General features: G+C 43.4%; 1 protein-coding gene across 2 annotated transcripts; it reads left to right on the plus strand.

Annotated features, from left to right (window-relative positions):
* Positions 1 to 392: 392 nt before the first annotated feature.
* Positions 393 to 24499, plus strand: CD48 (CD48 molecule). 2 transcript variants are annotated; one of them, XM_059413508.1, is made up of 4 exons: positions 393 to 799; positions 18619 to 18918; positions 22313 to 22441; positions 24125 to 24499. In XM_059413508.1, the coding sequence occupies exons 1-4, from the start codon at positions 718 to 720 to the stop codon at positions 24202 to 24204; spliced, it is 591 nt and encodes a 196-aa protein (XP_059269491.1). In that variant the 5' UTR covers positions 393 to 717; the 3' UTR covers positions 24205 to 24499. The 2 variants fall into 2 exon arrangements, with proteins under 2 accessions (XP_059269491.1, XP_059269490.1); XM_059413507.1 differs by having other exon boundaries at positions 411 to 799; positions 22175 to 22441.
* The last annotated feature ends 714 nt before the right edge of the window (positions 24500 to 25213 follow it).

The raw sequence follows: 25213 nt of genomic DNA on the forward strand, positions 1-25213 counted from the left end.
TTCAAGAGGGATGGGCCTGAAATTTCTTAGACCACAAGACTGGGAAATCCATTCTTCTGGGCCAAGTAATCTTGCTTTTTCTGTTAATGTTCAGTAGCTCTGCCAGTGTAAGGGTCCAAAGCAGTGACTTTATCATGAAGGAGGAGGAGCCCAAGGGTGGGGGAGATTTGGTTTCCTAGATTTTCTGCTCTGAATGACACTTGTATATGACCTATTCCTCTCATGATTTGGGGTTGGCTCAGGCCACAAATCGCCTGCAGGCTCGGTGGGTACCTTCCAATTTTAAGTTCTGCATTAATCAGGGTGACTCCTGCCTGGGAAACCAAAATTAGATATTCTCTACCGAGGGACTTTAATCTTTTCTTCTCTTTTCTTTTTTGGACTTCAATCTTTTCTGAGCACTGACCCTTCCGAGAATCCAACAGAAGCTACGGATCCTCTCTCCAGAAAACAGAACCGACTGCATATTCAAACAAAATAGTTAATTTCAAAAAAAAAAACTTAAAAAAAAAAAAGTTAATTTCATTTTGCTTCCGTAGTGCTCTGAGATACGGGGCCTTCCTGTTTTCTGTCTCCGGGCTCCACCCATGAGTTGCTGAGCATCAGAAAGGTCAGTGAGATTTCCTCTCACCTTGGACTGTGACTTCAATGGCTCTGGAGCCCTTGGTCTCTTCTTAGCCTGATTCCCACCTGTCTCCAGTGTTCCTGGGAAGTAACATGTGCTCCCAAAGGCAGAAGCCGTGTCTGGCTCTGGAACTTCTACTGCTGTTTCATTTGGTCTGGCCAACCAGCACTCAAGGTACTTCACACAAGTTGTGTGCATGTGATTGTGCACTGAAGGCTCGGGTGAGGTGGGAAAGGGGCTATGGGGTGGGGTTTAGTCCTCAAAGGGGAGTGTGGGCTCCAGGCAGCAGATACTTCTGTGCCGGTAGGAGGGCTGTGGCGAGTTGGGGAAACTTTCTGAGCCTTGGAAAATCAGCCTCTCTCTTTCCCCAAGGGATCATGACAAAAAACAGGACCTCAGGGAGACGGGGAAGGAAGCCCCTCTGCTTTTGTTCCATGCTTTGTGGTCCGGGAAGATGTTTCCTTTTGTTTTGCATTTTGAATAAGAGGAAGCTGCCCATTCATGGCTGCCACGTTTTCTGCTCTGCTCGGTCTGCTGTGCTCCCTGAAGCATTCTTCAGACCTCTGTTGATGCAAGGGGTTTTGTCCTGAACAAAGGTAAATGATGTTGTCATGATCCCAAAGAGACACCTAAACTGTAGGAAAGAAAACCCGGAGAGGATTGCTTTCTCTAGAGTCTCTGAATGAGGGTCTGAGTAGAAGCCCGAGGCACCTCAGTATCAAAGGAGCTCTCAGCATCTAGTTGTTAAGCGTTGAGGGTCATTCCTCTGCCATGGGCTGTCCTGGTCCCCCTCATGTACCCAGGGACTGAGTTAGCTCTCCGTTTTGTTACAGCTGTTCACCTTCCAGTACCTTTTTTTTTTTTTTTTTTCACGTCAGCTGAGAAGTGGGAGTTAAGCTATTGCCTTTCTCACTACTCCCTTTTAGAGATACTCAGGTCTTTTTCATGTTGAAGGCTTTAGTGCTCACCACTAAGGGGGGGGGCGGGGGGGGGAGAGTAAAAATGAACAAGCATGGGGAACCAACACAGCATCATAAAATTACGGAGTAACTTTTGGGAAGAGGAGACAGTCATGCTCAGTCATGCCCTGTTGACCACTGCTGTAGGAACTCTCCGGGTGACAGTACTTTGGGTCTGGTTGATGACTGTGTACATCTAGACACACGATGCCTTCAGGACATTCCTAGCTGTATGGGCTCCATGGCACTGACTCAACTCAGAACACGGATATGGCCTTGTGAGTGGGGGCTGATGTGAAATATTAATCCAACTGTTGGGGAAAGAGAGTACTGCTAAGAGAACTGGAGTATTTCAGGACTTTCTCTAGACATAGGGCATGTGTCTAAATCTTTTCATGCATAGATAATGCCCACAGATGGTCATCTTATCCCCAGTTTAGGACTCCCCCCCTATTAATTGCTGTTTGCCTTGAAGGAGGTGCTTTCTCTGTTATGGCTCGGTTTTTCCTTCTGCCCAGGATTCGCTGCACCATCCTCTCCTTCTGGCCCTTCTGTAGGCTTCCATCCTTATGAGACTTCCTCGTTAAGCCTCCAGGTTACGATGGTGAATTGCTTGTTTGAGTGTCTCCTTGAGAGGACGTGAGGACAGAGACCACGTACATACAGTGCTAAACTTAGCAGAGTGCCTGGAACCTAGCCTGGGCTCAATAAATAATTATTGAATATATGAATGAAAGACTTCAAAGAACTTTCTTTCGGTCTCTATGTTTAGATCTTCCTGGGGGTCTTAGTGGTACTCTCCTCCCTGGGGAAGGGTGCTTTTGTGGAAAAATCGGAGAAGCGTTTTTAAATCTCTTCTTTCATCCCTCCTCAGGCTTGTCTCTCAGCGCTCTGATTTTAGGTTCCCTCCACTACTGGGCATCTTCTCCTTCTGCTCATAGCACTTAGCAGAGTGCAGTGGAAGAAGCATGTACTGCATCAGAAGACCTTTGTTTTGTCTGGGTTCCAGGCTATGGGATTCTCTATAAATCATAAATGCTTCCTGGGCCTCTGCTTTCTCAACTCTATAATGGGTATAATAATATACTTCCCATTTCTTTCTTTCTTTCTTAAAAATATTTTATTTATTTATTTGACAGAGAGATATAGCGAGAGAAGGAGAATACAAGCAGGGAGAGTGGGAGAGAGAGAAGCAGGCTTCCCCCAAAAGCCTGACTTGGGGCTTGATCTCAGGACCCTGAGATCATGACCTGAGTCGAAGGCAGACACTTAATGACTGAGCCACCCAGGAGCCCCTTATGATTCCTGTTTCTTCAAGAGGTTATTATTAGGATCAAATCAAATGAAGAAGGTGGAATTGCTTTGAAAATGTGACACACATAATCTGAGACAGACAAGGGCCTGGGAAGGACATAAGTAAACTTCAGAGCCCCAAGTTCTCTCATTACCCTCAGATCTGAATTTTTAATTGCTTTTAAAACATCTCCAGATTCTCCAAACATATGCCCCAAATCTGATTCATCATCTTTTTTCTGGCTATCTATTGCTGTGAAATAAGCCATCACATTTCTGTAGCTTAAAATAATAATAATCACTTATTTTGCGTACGAATGAGGGGGCAGACTATGCTCAGTATCTCCTGTGTGTGTGGCCAGATCATGGTGGGGCGTAAGGTCATCTTTGAGGTTTCTTCAGTCACATGGTTGGTGCCTAGGCTGAGTAATACTACACTAACCGTTTGTCTGATCTTCTTACATGGTAGCCAAACCTCCTAGGGTGAGTATCCTGACAGAAGTAGGCAGACTTCACATGGTCTTTTCTAACCTCACTTTGTGAGTCATACTTCTGCTGTCTCCCACTCATTGAGGCCATCACCAAGGAGAGAGGATGGAGGTACCACCTCTTGATGGAAAGAGTATCAAAAATTTACTGACTTAAAAACATTTTTATAATCTGCTGTTCCTCTGCTGTTTGCTTTCTCAACAAATGATATCTCTGTGTCCAATTACTGAAGCCAGAATTCTGGAAGCCATCCTTACCCCCTTCCGTTTCCTTGCCTGTCATTTCCAGTGAGTAAGTCCTGTTAATTATACCTTCAAAAAGTCTCTCGAATATATCTAATTCCACCCACTTCTGCTGGCTGATCAAACCATCTGTCCTAAATCAAGACATTATTTTCTCTCATCCAATTACTAGAATTGTTTCCTATCCTGCTTAAAAGCTCTTTTTTTAAAAAACTCAGTTCTTCTGTCTAGTATTTACCATACTGCCATTGGTATAAATTTTCTTAAATGGTGATGTTTATTTTACTCTTCTTTTAAAAACTCATCAATGGTCATCATAATGGACAAGAATTACAGCAGACACTGAGCATAAGCCTGCACTAGATAATGTGGTCACTTCCTACTGTTGGGTCCCCCAATAATGGGTCCATGGTCAAAGGAGCGAGACTGATACACAGCAAAGGTCAAGCAAAGCTTTATTTCGCGCCAAGCATCAAGAATCAAACCGACCGTCAAACAGACCGGTCAGGGCCGCACCTTACAGAGAGGGCGACCCTCCCAGCCTCACAGACCAACTTCTATAGAGCAAAGGCCATGTGGTTGAGCCTGGCCACACACAGTTGGCCAATGAGATTGTAACACACAAAGAAAGCTGCACAGTCATGCTAGGTCACACACAGGTGGCCAGTTGAACTACAATTCACCCCATAGTAGCTATTTGAACTAGCCTATCACCTTAGTCAGAACTGGCACCCAAAAGACAGTATGCGCACTTTACTGATTGGATGTCTCCACCTGACCCGACTCATGCCTTGTATTTGGGCTTTGTTACCTGGGACTGGTTTCCCAGTTTCCTGGACTTGCTTTTAAGTAAGTTCCCTGAGATGGGGTGGGGGGCAGGGTCAATTTAAGTTTTACTGCATAAACAACAAAATGGCTGTTCAACCGAGGTGGGGCTGCTCTGGCTAAATAGGCCCTTACATTCCCCCTTTTTCTTTGGAGATTAGTCAAGTCTTTGACTTTTCAGCCAGTTCTTTGTCCTATTTTGCCAGACTGTCCTTAATGACTCCAGTGTGTTTTACCCAGGAACAGCATTCCTCTCCTAGGGCTAAGCAGAGCCTCCCTTTTCCTAGAAATAGTATGTCAAGTCTTCCTCTGTTTTGCAATTGTCTATATCTCCCACCTATACCTTAACGACAGGAGCTACAAGGAACTCAATGAACTCATTGTTTTTTGAGTCTTAGCTTTAGTCCACGATGGGCAGGGTCCATCGCAGCGGCATCCATCTCTGGGGGGCGTCCTCATCCTTGGCTCGTTTGATGTGACCTGCGTGAATCTAGGCCCCGACGCCCTCAACTTCCACTGCCGTGGGGGTGGGTCGGGATGACAGCAAAGGGTCCCTTCCAGCAAGCTCCACGTTTCCCACTTGGTGGGCCAAACCAAGTCCCCGGGTTGGCAAGGATGTGGCTCCACCTCCGTCTCTGTCCCAGTGTAGGCAGTTTGATCTCTGCGATGGCTCCTCCAAGACAGACTGCAATGCCTGCAGTGACTGGAGTACAGACTGATCAGTCTTTTCTGCTAGGGCAACCTTTTGTAGCAGAGGGCAGAGTGGGGGGGTGGGATGTCTCCCAAACATTATTTCAAATGGGGTCACCTTGTTTAAGTAAGGTGCACATTGCACCCTGAGGAGAGCGAAGAGAAGGAGATCCACCCATCCACTGCCAGTCTCCAGAATTAGCTTTGTCAAGGTCCCTTTAAGAGTCTGGTTCATTCTCTCTCTACTTGACCAGAGCTTTGGGGTCGGTAGGCACAATGTATTTTCCAGTTAGTGCCCACAGCCTTGGCCAATGCCTGCAAGACGGAACTCACAAATGCAGGGCTCTTGTCTGACCTGATCTCAAGAGGTAACCCAAACCTGTAGTAGCTTTTTGGCTACCACTCCTGCCATCTCATGTTTGGCAGAAAAAGCCTCTACCCAACCTACCATCTGTATAGATGTTGACATTCTTACCCTTGACCATCTGCAGTGCCTTGGTGAGTGCAATCAGCTCTGCTTTTTGTGCCAAGGTTCCATGTAGCAGGGCTGTTGTCCAGGTTCCTGCTCAGGAGAAACCACCGCAGCCCCCGCATACCTTGTTCCATTGACCATGTAGCTACTCCCATCTGTGAACTGGGTCATCTTCGCATCTGGGAGGGGAGTGTCTCTGAGATCTGGCCTTATTCCTGTGATCTGGGTTAGTACCTCCCCACAGTCGTGTGGGTGGTCAGCCAGCTCCTCTGGTTGCAACGTGGCTGGATTTAGCACTGCCAGGGGCCAGAAAGTCACTTTCAGTTTGTTGAGAAGGAGGGCCTGATACCCCATCACTCTGGCGTTTCTCTGGTAGAGTCTGGAGAAGGCCCTCAATAGCATGAGTGGTGGTCAAGATGAGATTTTTACCCAAAGTTAATTTACTTGCATCCTTGACCAGGAGGGCCATGGCCATTCTACGGAGGCAAGGGGGGGAACCTAGCCACTGCTGGATCTAGTTTTTTTTATTTATTTATTTATTTTATTTATTTATTTTTTTTTTGCTAAGATAGGCTGCTGGCCTTTGCCAAGGCCCCCGAGTCCAAGTCAAACTCCTTTGGCCACCCCTGCCTTTTCATTCACATACAAGTGGAAGAGCTTGGTAACATCTGAGATGGTCAATGCTGGGGCACGCAGTAAGGCTGTTTGTAATTCCCGAAATGCTCCTTCTGCCTCAGCTGTCCACTCTACCATAGTGAGTCCTCCCTTAGCCAGTTCGTAGAGAGGTCGCACCATCTCCATGAACCGCAGTGTCCACAGCCTGCAGTAGCCCATCATCCCAAGGAACTCCCTCATGGAGATCAAAGCCTAAATAAGTGGCGTGGCTCTGACAAAGCTGTGCTTTCTTTCTTATTCAAAACCCTCATTTTTGGGGCACCTGGGTGGCTCAGTGGGTTAAAGCTGCTGCCTTCGGCTCAGGTCATGATCTCAGGATTCTGGGATCGAGCCCCACATGGGGCTCTCTGCTCAGCGGGGAACCTGCTTCCTTCTCGCTCTCTCTCTCTGCCTACCTCTCTGCCTACTTGTGATCTCTATCTGTCAAATAAATATAATCTTAAAAAAAAAAAAACCAACCCTCATTTCCAGAGATAGCCAAATCAGGACTAATTCATTTGAAAAACAAGTCCAGTTTTAACAAACTTGGCCAATTATTTACATAAGCTCAGCAAGAACAGCGAGTGTTCATATAGATCTTTTAGAATCTGCTTTGCTGGAACTTCTTATAATGAATCTCTAGGTTGAAATTTTAGTAGCCTCTCCAGGCCAGAAGCCAACCCACATAGAAGCCAAGCCACAAGACATGCCTGCAATACCTGTCAATTTTGGTGAATTCCTCTTCCTGAGGTTCCCAAAGTATCCTGCCAGGAAGTGACATTCTTTACTCACCTGGTGAGGCTGCTGGGAACTCTGTAAGCAAGGTATCAGGCCAACAGTTTCTAAGGGCTTTACGGCTCCAGGTTTTATAAAGTTAACCTTAGTTCCTTTAAGCTGTCTGATCATATCTGAGTCTTTTTAAATATGACATTCCAGTCAAAGCCTTGGTAAAATAACCAGTGTTTCTGATGGTGTCCTGTTACAAGGAGAACAGATTCTTATTGAACTTATGCAAATGACTGATTGCCATGGAAGAAAGAATACTTACTGAGACCTTTTGATTTTCAGAGAGTTCAGATAGAGAGAAAAGTTGAATGCCTTGATTCATTTACAAATGAATACTTTTAAATCTCTGTAAGTAACAGATAACTTAAGAAAAAGTTTCTCTAGTCTGGAAGAGCAAACATTACAGAACCAGTCATGTTTAAAATAAGACAAAATATTAAGAGACACAACATTACAACCTTTCAGTTCATCTAGTCCCGTGTTACTGATTCTGGTTTAGTCCGAATGCAGCTCTTACTTCTATAAATTCTTACCCATTTCAGTTCCAGGATTTTAACATATCAAAGACCTGTATTTGTCCCGAAAGTCTCCCATATAAATTTCCTTTAGGGCAGAATTCATCTTACAAGAGAATTAAAACAATTACAAATGACAAAAACTCAGAATAGATATGGTTAAATATCAAGCGAGGACCCTTATCAAAACATTAAAACTTTAGGAAATGTATAGAACCTCTAGAGTAGTTACAGCATTTACCCAAATGTAACCCAAGGTTTATCATCGGCTTAGCAGTACTCCCTGAGTAACTTAGCATATCAAGGAAAAGCCTTCTGAGTCTGGGTGGGCGAAGAGAAAACCATTTACATTTTCTTGGAAACACCTCAATCTCTAATGATGACTATTAACCAATCATGAGCTGTTACAACAGAATTCAGTTAAGCACAAAAGATGTTTACCAACAGATTTCAAAAGCACAAACCTAGTTCTAGCAACAAGTGCTCTAGCATTTTATCCCATTTGGTTTAAAGTTTCAGATTATCAAAGTCTTTGAAAGCTACTTTAACAATTACCCATTAAAACTTTGAGACACACAATTAACCAATTTATTCATCTCTTTGTTAAGAGATTTTAACACAGATTTTAACATAAATAACTTGAGTTTAATAGACCTTAAGTAAAAACTCTGAAGTTTCACATTTACTACTGTTAACTCAAAAGACATGTTCATCCTAATTAACCCAACAAACTTAACTTAGTTCAAATACTGATTTACGTCCACCTGGGTCCACTCTGCTTTGAATGTTTACCTTAGACCCAGATGGGAAGATCCAGAGTGGGGGGTGTTAGGTCCAGGGGGGTGCTCTTCTTGTTTCCCAACATGAAGAACAGAACAAAGTGCCACCAGAAGGCATAGAAAGGTTTCCCAGTTCTAGGGCTCATCAGCTCCAAGAGAGGAGCAGACGCCATGCTTTCCTGACAGCAAGAGGGAGGGGCGAGGCAGTCCACGTCGGGCCAGAGAGGGCAAGGAATGTCCCCAAAACAAAGGGAGTTTTGGCAGCTGCTTGGGAATATTCCTTAAAGTCTCTGTCTCGTGTTAGACTAACCACAGTTGGTTCCAGTTATAGCCATTAACTTACCCTTACTCTTTGCTTGCCCCATTCCTTCAAACACAACAAACAGCACAGCAGACAACAAAAAGACAAGACAAAGACAACCGCAGGCCCAGCAGTTCTTACCCAGAACCTGCCACCAGTGGGGACTTTCTTGATCTCCTGACCACCTAGGGGGACTCGAACCCCCGGTGACTGCCTAGGGGGACTCAAACCCCCTGGCTGCCTAGGGGGACTTGAACCCCCTGACAATCTACCAGTGGAGGGAAGGAGCATCCCTGCATCCACTCCAGTCCTGGGGAGCATGGCTGCATCCAGTTTCTCCCCGGTGGGCCATACCCTGGAGCTCCTCAACCAGACATGCAGACAGGATCCCAAGATTTTACCTCCAGAGGCTTTTCTCAGAAATTCTGATGCTGGCTCAATTCTCCTCGTTTAATCCCGGATGAGCCCCCAATGTTGGATCCCCCAATAATGGGTCCATGGTCAAAGGAGTGAGACTGACACAAAGTGAAGGTCAAGCAAAGCTTTATTTCATGCCAAGCATCAAGAATCAAACTGACCATCAAACAGACCAGTTGGGGCCCTACCTTACAGAGAGGGCGACCCTCCCTGTCTCACAGACCAACTTTTATAGAGCAACAGCCATGTGGTTGAGCCTGGCCACACACAGGTGGCCAATGAGATTGTAATACACAGAGAAAGCTGCACAGTCATGCTAGGTCACACACGGGTGGCCAATTGAACTACAATTCACCCCATAGTAGTTATTTGAACTAGCCTAGCTCCTTGGTCAGAATTGGCACCCAAAAGGCGCCCAGAAGGTGGGGTCCACACTCCTTGGTATTTAGGGAGATAGTAAGTGCACTTTATGATTGGATGTCTACACCTGAGCTGACTCATCCCTGCATTTGGGCCGTTATCTCCACCTGACCTGACCCACTTTTGTATTTGGGCTTTGTTACCTGAGACTGGTTTCCCAGACTTGCTTTTAAGTAAGTTCTCCTGGGGGTGGGGGGCAGGGTCATTTTAAGTTTTACTGCATAAACAAAAAAATGGCTGTTCAATCGAGGTGGGGCTAAATAGGCCTTACACTACCTTCCCCCATTTGGTGTTCTAATCAAATGCACTACTTCTGCTTCCTTAAGTGGACCTTGCTTTTGTGGTCTCTGAACACTTGATACTTTTCTCCTCTAGATGGAACATTGATTACTCTCAGTCCTCACCTTTCCCTGGCTAATCTCTACTTATACTAATTCCCACTCACACTTTCTATGGAAGCCACTCCTGACTCCTCTAAATTCAAGTGATATGCTCCCTTTGTATTCCATATTTTCCTTATCCTAATACTTATCACCAATAGTGGTTAATTGTCTGTATCCACAAGAATGGAAGCTCCTTAAGATAAGGAGCTATGTCTCTTTAATTCTAGCATGGTGCCTACCACAGAGCCTAGTCCATAGTAAGTGTTTGTTCTACATTTATTAGAAGAGTGAATAAACGAATAAATTGATGTACATATGTATATGTGTATGGACATATGCATAGATAGAAGGAAGGGAAAAGGGAGGGAGAAAGGAAGTTGTGAATCATTGTTTCTGTCAAGCTGGGATCTCAGCAAAGAATTTGCCTCTTATTTCACTAAAAAAATGGGGACTGGAGATCATTAAGCAGAGAACCTCTCAACTTGTTGCCTACCACCTCTAAACTACAAACTCTCTACATCCCCAGCTGTCTTTTCCTCCTTCTCTTTTCCCTCAAAGGATGAAGTATTTCCTCTTCCAGGCAAGACCTGAGCCATTAACTCTTCTCTAAACCTCTTCTAGCCCAATGCCACTGGTCACCTTCTTTCTCTTCCATGTCTCCTTCTCCACTGGCTCCATCTCTTGACCTATCAAAGCTTATCTTTTCCTTCTTAAATAAAAGTAAAAAATAAAACAAAAAAACTCTTTTTTACCTTTCATGTCCCTCTACAAAATGTCCTGCTAGTTTCCTTTCCATTCACACTGAAATGTCTTAGAACAGTTTACTTTTGTTCTCTCTTCTCTCTCAGCTTCAACTGAGTTCTTGACCCATTGCAGTCTGGCCTAGTAAACTCATTAGTTTTCCCATCTTAGGAAATAGTACTCTTGTCATCCATAACAAAATCTGGGGTTCTGATCTCTATTGCCAAATTACTTCCTTAAGGTAGGAAGCAGTTCAAGATGGTAACGTAGTAAGATCTTGAACTCATCTCCTTCCATGGACACAAATCAATGACTACACACAGTATAATTCTCTCTGAAAAGAACCTGTGAGCTAGCTGAACAGCTACTCTAGAACAAAGGATAAAAGGGCCACATCAAGATGGTTAGGAGAGGCAGTATCACCAAAAGCCCACCCTAGGCATGGCAATCCACCATTGGAAAGGGTTCCCACAAATATAGAACTTCTTTCTGAAGGAACAAGGGTTTTTTGCCCTATATCAGGAACTCCAACTTGGGACCTGCACTGGAGAGACAAGCCTTACCCCAAATATTGAGCTTTGAAAACCAGTGGGGCTTATACCCAGGAAAACCATAGGACTGTAGGGAATGAGATTCCACTCTGGAAGGGCTCACATGCAGATTCACTCATTCTACGACTCCACACAAAAGCACCATTTGAAAGGAGCCTATATCATATGTGAAGGAGATTAATTTGCTGATCTTAAAGGGTCTCCCACAAAGACAAAGTCTCTTGGGACTCTATCCAGGAATGGAGATGCCAGTGGGTGTCATTTTTATGTTCTATCTCTAGCTTGCTAGTGCTGTTAGGTGCCAATTTTGCACTCTCACTCTAAACTGCTAGCACCTGCTCTGTTGTGCTACTGATGCAGCTCTACCCTACCATGCTGCCTCCTCAGTGGGCTGGTGTTTTGTTCCCTTCCCACCCCATAGTCCCTCCAAATCAGCAAGCAAAAACAGCTCACACAAGGGATGCCCCTTGAACACCCTCTTTGGTGATTCAGGGGGATTGTGTTTCTGGGTTCCATGGGTCTGAAGTAATCAGAGAGTGCAAGAGACAATCACTTTAACCACGGTTAAATAATGAGATTCATCACCTACAGAGGCAAGCATTTCAATACCAGGAGAGGTAGTTGTTTTGCCTGACACATAGAAAAAACACAGAAAATAAAGCAAAATGAGGAAACAGGGGAATATATTCCAAAGGAAAGAACAAGACAAAATCCCAGGGGAAAAAAGACCCAAAACCTTACTAAAATGGAGATAAGTAACCTGATAAAGAGTTTGAGGAATGGTCATAAAGATGCTCACTGAACTCAGGAAAAAAAGCAGATGAACACAGTGAGAACTTCAACAAAGAGAAAATATGAGGAAGTACCCAACACAGAAGTCACAGAGCTGAAGAATGTGACAATTGAACTGAAAAATGCACTAGAGATGTTCAGTAGCAGACTAGATGACACAGAACAAATAATTGGTGAACTGGAAAACAGGGCAGTGGAACTCACATAAGCAGAGCAGCAAAAAGAAAAAAAGAACTTTAAAAAGTGAAGATAGCTTAAGCGACTCATGGAACAACATCAAGTGGAATAATATTTGCATTGTAAGTCTCCCAGTAGAAGAGAGAGAGAAAAAGGAAGAACACTTATTTGAAGAAATAATGACTGAAAACTTTTCTAACCTGGGGAAGGAAACAGACATCAGACCCAGGAATTCCAGAGATTTCCAAGACAGACTCACAACAAGACATTAAAATGTCAAAAGTTAAAGGTAACAAGAGAACCCTAAATACAGCAAGAAAAAAACTAGTTACATACAGGGGAACACCCACAAGGCCATCAGCAGATTTCTTGGTGGAAACTTTGCCAGGAGGGAGTGGCATAATATAATCAAAGTGTTGCAAGTAAGAAATTTCCCTCCAGGAATACACTACCTGGCAAGATAACCACTCAGAATTGAAGGAGAGATACTTTTCCAACAAGCAAAAGCTAAAAGAGTGCACCTTCACTAAACCATCCTTAAAAGAAATGTGAAAGGGACTTCTTTAATGTGAAGAAAATGTATGAAAGTAAAAGTCCCACTGGTAAAGGTAAATATATAGTAAAGGTAGCAGAATAATCACTTATATAGTATGAAGGTTGAAAGAGAAAAGTGGTAAAAAATGACTGTAACTGCAATAATTACTTAAGGGATACACAAAATAAAAAGATGTAAAATGTGACATTAACAACATAAAATGTGGTAGAGGGGAGTAAAAATGCAGGGTCTTAGAAAGCAATCAAGCTTAACTTGCACTTAAAGTAGACTGTTATATATATAGCCCGTCATATGTGAACCTCATGGTTAACCAGGTTAAACACAAAACAAAAATCAATGATAGGTCTACAAAAGATAATGAGAAGAGAATCTAAGCATAACACTACAGAAAGTCATCAAACTAGACTTATTGTGGTGACCATTTTACAATATACACAAATGTTGAATTATTATGGTGTACACCTATAACTAATATAATGTTGTATGTCAATTATACTTCAGTTTTAAATATTACTTCCTTAAAAGGTTGTACAAGTTAGGTAAATGGTTGATACCATCAGAGAGCTCTTGGTAACTCCATATTTATATCTTTAAAACTCATGTCTTTTCTTCCTTAATAATTCTATTAGATGCCATGTGACTTGATTTTAAAGTGATGAGAACTTCTTTAGGACCTCTTTCGCTTTGCTGGGTAGACCCTTTGATATGAAATGATCACTTTCTTTGTTCTGTTTCCTTGCTTCCCCATTTTAGTTTTGGTTTTCTACGGACAGGAAGCATGGCTAGGCACAGGAAAGAGCTGCTTCATTTTTTAATTGTAAACTGCACACAAACACAGTTACTTTATCCTAAGCATCCACATAACCAAATACTTTTTCCTGGTAGAATTAACTTTCTTTACAGGTACTTCTCCTGCCTTTGAACATATGCAGTTATGAGGAAGGTGAATCAAAATTTTGTCAATTTACTTTAAAAACAAAAACACCCCATAAATATATTATAGATATCAATTTATTTGAATTTAGTAGACAATTAGCAGACTAAACCACCATCTTGATATCCCAAATTATAGTACTTAATTTCCACATTAATTTTGCAATCTATACTTGTAAAATTAATCCATATTTCTTCTTTAACTTGTGAATGAATTGTAGAATTCTTTCAGAAGACTATTACCTCTTTTTAAATGGTCAGTCGAGCATTCTTTCTATTGCTTCTATCTTCAGGTTTTTATTACTTTTCCAGGCTACCCTTTCATTAGATATTTCAAAACAAAATTCACTCTTCCATTTTCTGTTTTCAGGCATGATCTCAGCCCTTCTGAGGATGTTGGATTAATATTTTAAGGTTTCTTTTAGGTGCTTTGCATTGATTTTTGATATCTGAAAACTTGAATGCCAAATTCAATACATTTCTATGTTGTTGGGTTTTTTTGAGAATTCCTGGGCACCTCTTCCACTGCTCCTCTTAATAATCATCTTTTATTCATTCATTATTGATTTTATTCATTTATTATTATCAGGGTCCAGCCATTAGACAGGGCCCCATTGGCCCAGTTTGGGCACATTTTCATATCTAAGAAATACAGTTCATTGGTTATAAGTAACTAAATAGTAACTCAGATTTCTACTTACAGTCTCTCAAAAGATGTTAAAGGAAATCCAATTTAAAAACTACAGCAACACTTCCTACACTCATCCTTCCTGTCCTCTCTAGTCTTCTCAAACTGTCCCATCCATCTGCTGCCCAGACAGTCTTACAGTTTTGAGCCCCAATGTGCTAACAGCCCTATTTCCTAAACCAGCTTGAGTAACCTTGGTATTTGCTTATCTCTTCCTTTCCTCCCTGCCTCATCAGTCCAAATGGGTCTTAAGAAGTAAACAAGAGGGAGAAGCTGAGTGGAAAGTAAAAATATGAAAAATGTTTTTGACCAGCAGGAGGTTATGACAAGAAGACCGGGAGCACTTACATATACGTTTTGTCACTGTCGTCCATTCAGCCATTGTTTACTAAACTCTTAATGTCGGGCGCCTGGGTGGCTCAGTGGGTTAAGCCTCTGCCTTCGGCTCAGGTCATGATCTCAGGGTCCTGGGATCGAGTCCCGCATCGGGCTCTCTGCTCAGCGGGGAGCCTGCTTCCTCCTCTCTCTCTCTGCCTGCCTCTCTGCCTACTTGTGATCTCCCTCTGTCAAATAAATAAATAAAATCTTAAAAAAAAAAAAAAAACTCTTAATGTCAACTGAGTATGGTGGGGATTCAAAATTGAGCAGATACTGTCTTTGCCTTTGAGAAGCTTACAAAATTAGCGACTGTGTGTCTGCCCTAGCTTCTCCCTGTCCCTTACATTAAAATTTGAAGTTCTTTTGATCATCTTGGGAATACCCTTGCCAAATATAATCTCTTTGTCCTCATAAAGCAGTTTTTTGTCCTTATAAAGCAGATTCCATTCTCACAAGGAGAAAGGATGGAAGATATAACTGGACCTGGATCATAACTTGAGCCTATGTGCTGTGTATTCTTCATTCTTGCTCATTAGATGCATCCTTCTTTCCCCTTCCACAAGGAAGCGTCAGGGAAGTTGACTGTTCTGATGGAGGTACTGGGACCTCTTTTTCATCACATGTCCTACGTCAGTGACCTGGTTTTGTGTTATCTCTTGTGCATACTGACATCCTTTAGTTTTAGACCATTAGTCTACAAGTGAAAGCTGATTCAAGAGCTGCTACATTTTTTTTTTTTAAACTTGAGGCCCCTTCTTTCACATTCTTCAATCTTTCAGATTCACATATGAACATCCATTTCTAGAAAAAAAAATCATTAGTCTAGTCCTTGTTTTACCACTGTTTTGGCATAATAAAATAAGTTTAACAGGTAATTGTTAAACATCTTAGTAACTTGGGCATAGTACTGGGTGTTATGGATACAAAAAAATGTAGGTAGTAATAATAAAAAAATACATTAAATTTATTGAATGCTTACTATTCTTCCAAGTATTATTCTAAGTACTTTAATTTTATTAATTGATTATTTGTATTGTTATATTCTAAGCATTTTATTAATGAAACTCTGTATTAGACTTTTTCAGAGAAACAGAATATATATATCTATATATATATAAATAGAAAGAGGTTTATTATATATATGTATGTATATATATATATATATATATATATATATATATATATATAAAGAGGATTATTATGAGGGATTGTCTCATGTAATTATGGAAGCATAACCCATACTGTGTACTTCTCTGTATGGAGAAGTCTCACAACCTGTCATCTATAGGCTGGTGGTACAGGGAAGCTACTGGTAGAGCTCCAGTCCAAATCTGCAGGCCCAAGAACCAGGAGACCCAATGGTGTAAGTCCTTGTCCAAGTCCAAGGCCCAAGAGCCAGGAATACTAAAGTCCAAGGGTAGGAGAAGATGGATGTCCCAGATCAAGCAAAAAGTAAATTTGCCCTTTCTCTGCTTTTTTATTCTTTTTGGGCCCTCGATGGATTATGGTGCCCATCGCATTGGTAAGGGAGATCATTTTTACTCAGTTTACCTATTCAAATGCTAATCTCTTCTAGTAACACCCTCACAGTCACATCCAGAAACAATGTTTTACCAGCTATCTGGGCACCCAGTCAACGTGACACATAAATTTAACCATTATGAACTCTATGAGATCATAACTAAAAGAAAGACAGAGAAGGTAAGTAACCTGCTCATGTTTACATAGCTAACAAGTGGTAGAGCCAGGATTTGAACTGAGGCAGTGTGATTTCAGAACACATGTTCTCAACTCTCACACTTTAATGGAAAGTGAATTAGACTCAAAGGACTCATTCCTTTCTTTAGGAAGCGTATACTCTGGTGATCGAGGCAGGCAGGTAGGAGACATCAAACATCATTTCAATATGACATGATTGCTAAGATATGAACATGCACAGGATGTTGTAGCTTTCCTTCCTCTTGTCTTCACTACCTATGTGTACTGATGCCCAAAAGATCATTCTGGTGGTTGGCGCTCACTTCTTACTGAGAAATAAAGATGGGGTTAGTTGTGAGTTGTTCTATCTTCCTGAGCATATGTCTGACACTTATTGGAGAGTTTGCCAAGGATGACTTAGGTCAGTAGATCTTACCCAGAATGGGGGGTGGGATATTTGGCAATATCCGGAGACATTTTGATTGTCACAGCTGGGAAGGGCTACTGGTCTCTAGTGGGCAGAGGCCAGGAATGCTGCTGAACCTCCTGCAGTGCACAAGGACAGCTCCCACAACAGAGAACCCTAAAATATCAATAGTGGCTTAAAATATCAATAGTGCTAAGGTTGGAAAACACTGATCTGGGCTATCTATTGTCATCACTTCTATTAATTCACATGGAAGCAAGTAGCAGAATGAGAACAAGTCTAGAATCTGTGTCTGGTGATTTTAAAATCCTGAAGAGAATGTCCTGCTGGGCTGCATGCTCCGAGATGCAAAGCCTCCGCCTGCATCGTTGATGCCAGAGCCTCTCACAGTGCCAGGCACATAGTGCTTGTTCAAATACCATTACGGGCACTGAGTTGGTTATGTCCCAGGGAAGACAGTGTGTGGAATGGACCAACCAGAAGCGCTGTGACCAGGAATGCCTGAGTATGTCTGCCTATGCACTAGACACAGGGTAGGTGCTCAATAGACTGTTGAAGGCAGAGACGGGTGGTGGGAAGGATTAATAACCAGAAGCTTGAAAGCCCTGGGGACACAGGCATTTTCAGTCTTTTAACAGTTGAAGAGAATGCTTTTGGAAAGGATAGGTTTGTGGAAAGTGAGCAGCTGAATATATATACATGACGTTGAACAATATGACTGAGGTTTTGAGGGACAGTAGAGGAGGCCAGAGTAGTACCGGTTGTATTTTTTTTTCTTCTACAGGTAGCTTCTTTCCACTGTTCTTTCTCAGCCTAATTATATCCACCTCCTTTGTTCTTCTCCTTCTACAAAGATTCAGCACACCTCCTTTTGTCTTGCATCTTCCTGGCTGTCATCTTTTCTTTTCTTCGCCTTAACCAAACAAGGCTTGGGCACCCTCATGAAAAAATAATAATAATAAATAAATAAATGAATAAATTTAAAAAAAAGAACAGCAAACACAAATAGGAACAAAAGTGAATTTAGTTAGAATGAGAAAAGAAACCCAACGTATCACACGTCTTAAAAGCTAAGAAATACTATAAAAATTACAAATCCCAGAAAAATAGCATAGGACTTTCATTAATGAAATGCCTTCATGCTTCTATCATAATTTGCCACTGAATAGCTCTGGTTCCCATTCACTTTAAAGATTTTTTTTTTTTTTTTTTTTTTTTTTTTAATTTGAGAGAGAGACAGTGAGAGAGAGCATGAGCGAAGAGAAGGTCAGACAGAGAAGCAGACTCCCCATGGAGCTGGGAGCCTGATGCAGGACTCGATCCCGGAATTCTGGGATCATGACCTGAGCCGAAGGCAGTCGTCCAACCAACTGAGCCACCCAGGCATACCTTTATTTTTTTTTTTAAGATTTTTTTTTTCACTTAAAACTTTGTTTCTTCTCTACTTCCTGCCTACTGCTAGAGAAGTAAATTAAAGCAAGAGGGAACACAAGCCCAGAAGAGGGGCTATGACTTGTCATCATTTTATTTGAAAATCTACTGGTATGAGAGCAAGAGAGAGAGTTGGGGCCAGTATCAGTGTCCTTTTTCTTTATCTTCTGGGGAAGAACTAGAAGGATTATCAGCAACACACCCTACCCCCATACCCACCCTCATGCTCCAATTTTTACTGCATTCCTGATCAGAGGTCAGACCCCCTGGTGAAGACCATACTTACTGTTTCCAAGCAGAAACTTCTTCTCTCTTCTCCGTCCCACCAGCTCAGGCAGAAGTTTTTCCTGCTGGGCCCCTCTGCCTTTCTAAGAGCGCTCTCACTCTCGTTGACAGGTCCTTCAGAACATCGGGTCACTGCCATCTCTGGCACCAACGTGTGTCTTCCAATCTCCAATTTGCCTGCTAAGTACATACAACTCACCTGGTTTTACACCACCAATCAGAAGATTCTAGAATGGGAATCCAACCAGATTCTTCTCTTCGACTCTGAATTTAAGGGCAGGGTCAGTCTTGGTCAAAACCAGAATCTGTGCATCCATAATGTCCAGAAAAACGACAGCAGCACTTATATCCTCAGGGTGTTGACGGATTCTGGGACAGAGAAGGAGTGGCATACCCGACTGGAGGTATACGGTGAGTTTGGGGCAGTCCCACTCCAGGACCCCGGAGGGACCACTGGGAGGTTTCCTAGGGTTCATGGGGGCTCTCTCTGGGAGGAGGATAGAGAAACCTCAGGACAGTCTTCATTAATTTCCCCTGGAGCCACTTCCTCTGGGGAGTGACCCTGGGCCAGCAGAGCCCAAGTTGATAGCCTGAGGACATTTAAAAGTTCTTCTGATATTAGTGATCTGAGATGTGAGGAGAGGGAAAACTATAGAAATAATTTCCTATTTTCTTGATGCTCTCCTGTGATCAACCCAAATCAGTTCTGAGCTCCTCTTAATAATATACCTGAACACAAACTTCATCAGACTTAAGGAAAAAGTTACAAGAGACACAGGATGGGGCAGGAGCTGTTAAAGGAAGGGTTTTTTGTTGTTGTTGTTTGTTTTTTGTTTTTTAATTTTTCAAAATGGATAGGACAAAAACTTCCACTCACGGCTCTAGCCTAACCAATATGTGGAGAATAAGGACTAGGATATTATACTTGGAATCAGACAGACCTGGGTTAAAAACGTTGGTTGCTAGCTCACTTCCTAGCTGTGTGATCTTGGAGAAAGATCTTTACATCTCTGTGCCCATATTTGGTAAGTTTCTTTTCATGGCAAGTAAAAGAAGCCAATTTGATGTAAATTTAGCAAAAAAAAAAAAAAAAAAAAAAAAAAAAAAAAAAAAAAAAAAAAAAAAGAAAGAAAGAAAGAAAGAGAAAAAAGTCTGTTAAAGAAACCAGAACTATTGAGAGCAATTCAAGGAACTGAGAAGAGTGAGGAAGGGCTGAACAGCAGGAAGAAAGAGAACCAGGGCCAGCCCTGAGCTCCCGGCCTCAGGAATCTGTGGACTATGCCTCCAGATCACTGCCATGTACATGACTTACCTCTTAGAGTCTAGACTTTTGTATCTCTGGGTTTAAATTCTCAGAATTTAAAGAGAAATTAAAAGAGAGAAACTGATTAAGCCAATTTGATTCAAATATGTGTACTGATTGAAATACTTATGGCCCAAAGGGTCAGAATTTAAGGCAGAAACCTGGCTCCCGGGGAGACCTCTGTGGTGTTGAGGTAGACAAAATTAAAGAAGGGGGTGGGCAGACATCCGCAACAGATATCTACCCAAGATAATGACTTCTTCCTTTTAGGGTGTTATGAGAATCAAAGCAGATAATGGGAATGAAACATAAAAAATGAAAATAAGGGGTTTTTCCCAAACCAAATCATTCTGTCATCCCGTTTCCTTCTGCCGGATGATTACCAAAAATATAAACACAAAATCTCTACAGAATACTCAGAGCATATCTGTAATCTTTCTTCCCCAAAACAGTGTAAATGAAGAGTGTCTTTATAATCCACCCACTAGATGGTTCCTGTTCTAAGAGGCTGGAAGCCTCTTCTCACATACTTCCCGCAAGTCACGTGGCCTGAAAATTTGGGAGGTTCTGGGAACAGGAAAAGATTCAAAGTCTCTTACAGTGGTGTTAAGAAAAGCCCAAATTTATATCATTTACCAATTTCTGTTGTAATTACTCCCACCACAGCCCACTCCAAGTTAGCAGTGGTTTCACAATCAGCTTGCAACAATTCTGGATATTTTAAATTCCATAAGCTGGTGTGACGTAAGCACACCTGCCTGGGCATATGACCCTCAGGATGGGATTTGCAGAAATCTCATTCTTTTTTTTTTTTTTTTAAGATTTTATTTATTTATCAGAGGGAGAGAGGGGGAGAGAGCGAGCACAGGCAGACAGAATGGCAGCAGAGGCAGAGGGAGAAGCAGACCCCCTGCTGAGCAAGGAACCCGATGTGGGATTCGATCCCAGGACGCTGGGATCATGACCTGAGCCGAAGGCAGCTGCTTAACCAACTGAGCCACCCAGGCATCCCCAGAAATCTCATTCTTCAGTACAGTCCTTGAATTTCTGATAGCTCCAAGGAGATATCTTAGAGCCAGACCACCCTGGCTAGCTAAATGAACCCCACCACAAACCACCCAGTGCATGCTGCTCGCCATGTGAAATGCGGAAGATGTATGAGGCGAGGTTAGATGGCAGGAAATGGCAAAAAAATAGTATGAAAATTGCTCAGTTCAAGCATGCAGGGAAAGTCCAGCAGTCTCAGGGGGGTTCACAGAGAAGATGGGGCTAGCGTTCCGGAGGCCAGACAGACGGAACTCCCATCGCCCCCCATACACTTGCAGCCAGACGTGAGTTCTGTTCTGGTCAATTCTTGGCACATCTAATCCTTTGACACCAAAGCAGCACTGATTCTGCAGGTGTTTTACCCATGGGCAACATGAAAAGGCCCAGAGGGTTTCAGAAAAAGTGGCCCTGGCAAAGGAAGCAGCAGATGCTGGGATTATCTTTCATTCCATCTGGTGGCAAGACGACAGCAGTAATGATTATGTGACCTCCAACATGCACAGAACGCTTGTGCCCCATGGACAATGTCACTTTATCTCACTAACATTGTTCTATGGGGTACAGTCAGTTTACCCATGAGAAGGAAATTCAAGGGGTTACTTATCTCGATAATGTCACTCCAAGTCCAAGACCTAGGCTGATTTCACTCCAAAGCTGCTTCTTTGTCCTTTGTATATCATAACTGCTCCATCTATCCATCCATCCATCCATCCATCCACCCTTTCATCAGATACTTACCGATTCCTATCAGGTAAGCATTGTGCTAAATCCCGAGATACCAAAGTTAGCAGATACAGTTCATCACGGCTGATGTGAGCTGGGGGTTATATGAGCTTCTTCTTCTCATGAATCCAGGAGAGGGCTTTGCCGTGGGCAGGGTAGTATCTCTTACTCCAGGACTCTCTCTGAATATGAGCCCAAGAGCTTCTGATGGGCAGGTGGGCCACGGTGCCAACTGTGGGCTGGTGCTGGAGAAGGAGGCTCACATAACTTAGACAGTTGGGATACCAAGTCTGACCCCAGGAGATCTCTGCTGCTCTTTCTGGCCCACAGAGACTCAGAACCCCATTTTGTTTCTGGGTGCACAGCTCCCCCTCCTGGATCCAAGCCGTAGCCCTTCCAGTCTGAACCTCCAGAGGGCCAAACTGCTCACTGGCTCCTCCTGTAGGGGCCTCTTCTCCATGGCACCAGTTTCCGCTGCACTCAGGGCTCCTCCCTAGCTGCCTTTGTGTTTTGTTGGCTAAACACTCAAAAGCATAATCGCCTCATAAATGCATGAACTCATGTCTCATCTTGCAACGTCCTCCTGATCTTCAGATCCTGTACCTAAACCTGAGATAGAAATCCAGAAGACACAGGAAGTGGACAATCGATGTCACCTGCAGCTCTCATGCAGGATGCCAAACCAGTCCATAAACTATACCTGGTATAGGGACTCAGAGCCCTTTCCAACAGGGCTCCAGAATTCTGTGCTTGACATCATCGTTGAGCCAAATAACTACTCCACGTTTTACACCTGCCAACTCAGCAATCCCGTGAGCAGCAAGAATGACACTGTCTATTTCACCCCACCTTGTAAACTAGGTAAGAAGTGTTCCCAAGGGAGCTGGGGGTGGGGTGGGGGTGGGGGGCTCGGGCAACTAGTTTTCTTTTGGATGAAATGAAGAAGGGTGTGGGGAGCCTGTTCAGTCCCCTGCTCAGATGGAGGATCCCAAATGCATCTGTGAGCCCTGAGAGGCTCGGGTTCTACCCCGGGCTCTTCCACCAGCTTTCAACAAGCTTACCTGGCTTTTGTGGAGTTCATCGTCCTCGCCTGCAAAGGGTGGCTGGCACTCCTACCCTGCTCTAACAATGCACGGTCTTAGAATCCGGGGCCTGGGTGATTGTAGGATTATCTGAGCTGTCAGGGGAAAAGTCCAAGTGGAAGAGCAGACCAGACACAGTTGAGCAGGTGCATGAAGGGTTCCTGGCAGACAGCCTAACTCAGCAAAGGAAAGAAGGGCCAAGTAGATGAGCACGAGCAAGAACAAGGATGGGACAGGGGTGAGGGCCTCATCCTAAGGCAGAGACTCTCTGCTCTTTAGAAACACAGACTCTGGGTTTCATGTTTCAGATTTCTCTGTCTCTTGGGAGGACACACTCACTTGAGCATCACTGCCGGCTCTCTATCAAGCCTACACGGGTCTGATAGTGGGATAGCCAGGATCGGGCAAAAAGCTCATAGGTTTTAGAGTCAGGTACCTGGGGTTAATCCTGGGATTGTCACTTAATAGCTAAGCAAGTGACTTAGCTTCTCCAAGTTGTGCCCTTCTCTAAGTTGTATCCTTCTTAAATACCAGACAAAATAGTAATCTTTATGCTGTTAAGAGGACTAAATGAGACAGTACAGATACCCTCTCTAGAACAGTGCCTGACAGGTCTCCAGTGAATGGTACTTAAATTAAAACCAGTTTCTTCAATTCTGGAGACACTAGAGCCCTCAATAAATTTAGATTACTATCCCCAGCATTCTGGGTCTTGTACTTTCCACACCCCTGAAACGACATCCCTGAGTATACAGATCTATACCCTTCCAGAATAACTCATACCTATGGTACCGACATTTGCCTAAGTTCCCTGTCATGCCAGTCCTCAGGGACCATGGCCCCCAGGGACAGTGCTCTTCACGGTCTTCCTAGACCTAGTCTACTCTCCTACCTGTGCTGATTTCTTCACCTCTGTTCCCACACAGGGACAGTGGAACCTGGGCATTCTTCTTCATTCTTCCCACCTGACTTGCCATGCCTCTTCTAGACTGTCCTGCCACCACAGACCCTCTGTGACAGTTTGGTATCTGGCCATGAGACCACCTTCATATCAACACCACATCCTGAGATCCAGAAAAAGAAAGAGAGACAGCCCCTGTCCTTTATAAAATGAGGGTGACTGCTCATCTACAATGAGGATGAAAACAATACTAAGGCCATTTTTTGGAAGGGTTAGGCCAATCTTCTCACTTTTTAGCGACCCAAATTGTCCCAGAAAAGCATCCCTCATTTCCCTTCCCTACTGTATCACTCATTCCCTTCTTCTTTTTATTTTCTGCTTCCTTTCCTCTCCTCTCCTCTTACTCCTTCTCTCCCCTTCCCTTCCTATCAGTCTTCCCCTTCCTTGTCTTTTTCCCTCTTGGTATAGATGGGATGTGGGTGGTGAAATGGAGAGGGGAGATAGTCTTACCTTCCCGAAAGTCCAGACACTCAAGCATTTGGAGTTTTCTTGCTTTTTCAGGCAGATCCTCTGCAGTAGCTTGGATTATGACATGGCTAATTGTCATGGTACCCGTTGTTCCTGGCCTCCTCTGGACCTGAGACAAGCTCTTCTGACTCAAGACAGCCGGGTCTTACTTTCATCAGCAGCCAAGCTGTTATCCAAGGCAGGAGCTCTGACTACATGGGATGATAGAAAGTGTGCTATTGAAACATCTACAAGGATGTTCAAGTTAACTTTTTAAAAACGACAGTAATATTTTATTTTATATCTTCTACTTATTTTCCAACGTACTTGCATCGATACTCATATATTCTTCCCACCAAAACATGTGATCACATTATGCAGTGTTTTCTTGTTTAAATAAAGGACATGACCATCAATGTCAAACTGTCAGACCGTGTCTACTCCGTTGGCCTGAACACATACAATACAAAGGAGAAGAGCCTGGGACCATAGGCTCCTATGTGTTCGTGTGTCCGAGGTGTTACTTTGTGCTGTCTCTGACTCTTGCTCCCACATCCCTGCCAAATCTCCTGGGGTTCCAACTCCTCCCCCCAAGTTCTGGCCTCCTTTCTGAGGAGCATGTTCTTTAGGTTTCCTGGGAATATGGCGCTAGGCTTACCCCTCTGGAGTGAGTAGGAGTGAGCATGCAGCTTTGCCACATAAAAAGGGTCCCTCTCAAGCCTTTCCTGGTGAGCCGAGCACCACCCCCTCCCTTTGCGAGCAACTCTTCAAGTCCTACCTGTGTCACAGGATCTCATAAAACCAACAAATGAACAAAATGTTCTCACTAGGGTCTTCCATTACAGGAGGGTAGGAGCCCCCATCCCAGGCCCAGCACTGATAGAACACCTGGGAGTTCTGCTGTGTCTTCAACTCCTCCAAGGCTTTCATGGGCCTGGAGCTGAGAGGTCCTCTCAAGGATGTGTTCCCCTTCAGGGAAGGGTCCCACCACAGATCACTTTTCCTCTACAGCAAACCAGCCTTCCCTGCCATCCAGCCCTCCTCCAGCCAGAACATGCCGTGTGCTCTCATTTCCCTCTTGGGCTATGCTGGTTAATTTTCTGTGTCAGCTTGGCTGGGCCACAGACGTGACCAGATGTTTGA

This window comes from Mustela nigripes, chromosome 10 (assembly GCF_022355385.1).
Source record: "Mustela nigripes isolate SB6536 chromosome 10, MUSNIG.SB6536, whole genome shotgun sequence".
NCBI classification, from domain to species: domain Eukaryota; kingdom Metazoa; phylum Chordata; class Mammalia; order Carnivora; family Mustelidae; genus Mustela; species Mustela nigripes.

Bases quoted from the DNA above. Each gene is read 5' to 3' on its own strand.
- CD48 (XM_059413507.1), top strand. From the start codon at position 718: ATGTGCTCCCAAAGGCAGAAGCCGTGTCTGGCTCTGGAACTTCTACTG. The intron at 800-18,618 runs GTACTTCACACA...TCTCGTTGACAG, and splicing joins CTGGCCAACCAGCACTCAAG to GTCCTTCAGAACATCGGGTC. The intron at 18,919-22,174 runs GTGAGTTTGGGG...CCTGATCTTCAG, and splicing joins TACCCGACTGGAGGTATACG to ATCCTGTACCTAAACCTGAG.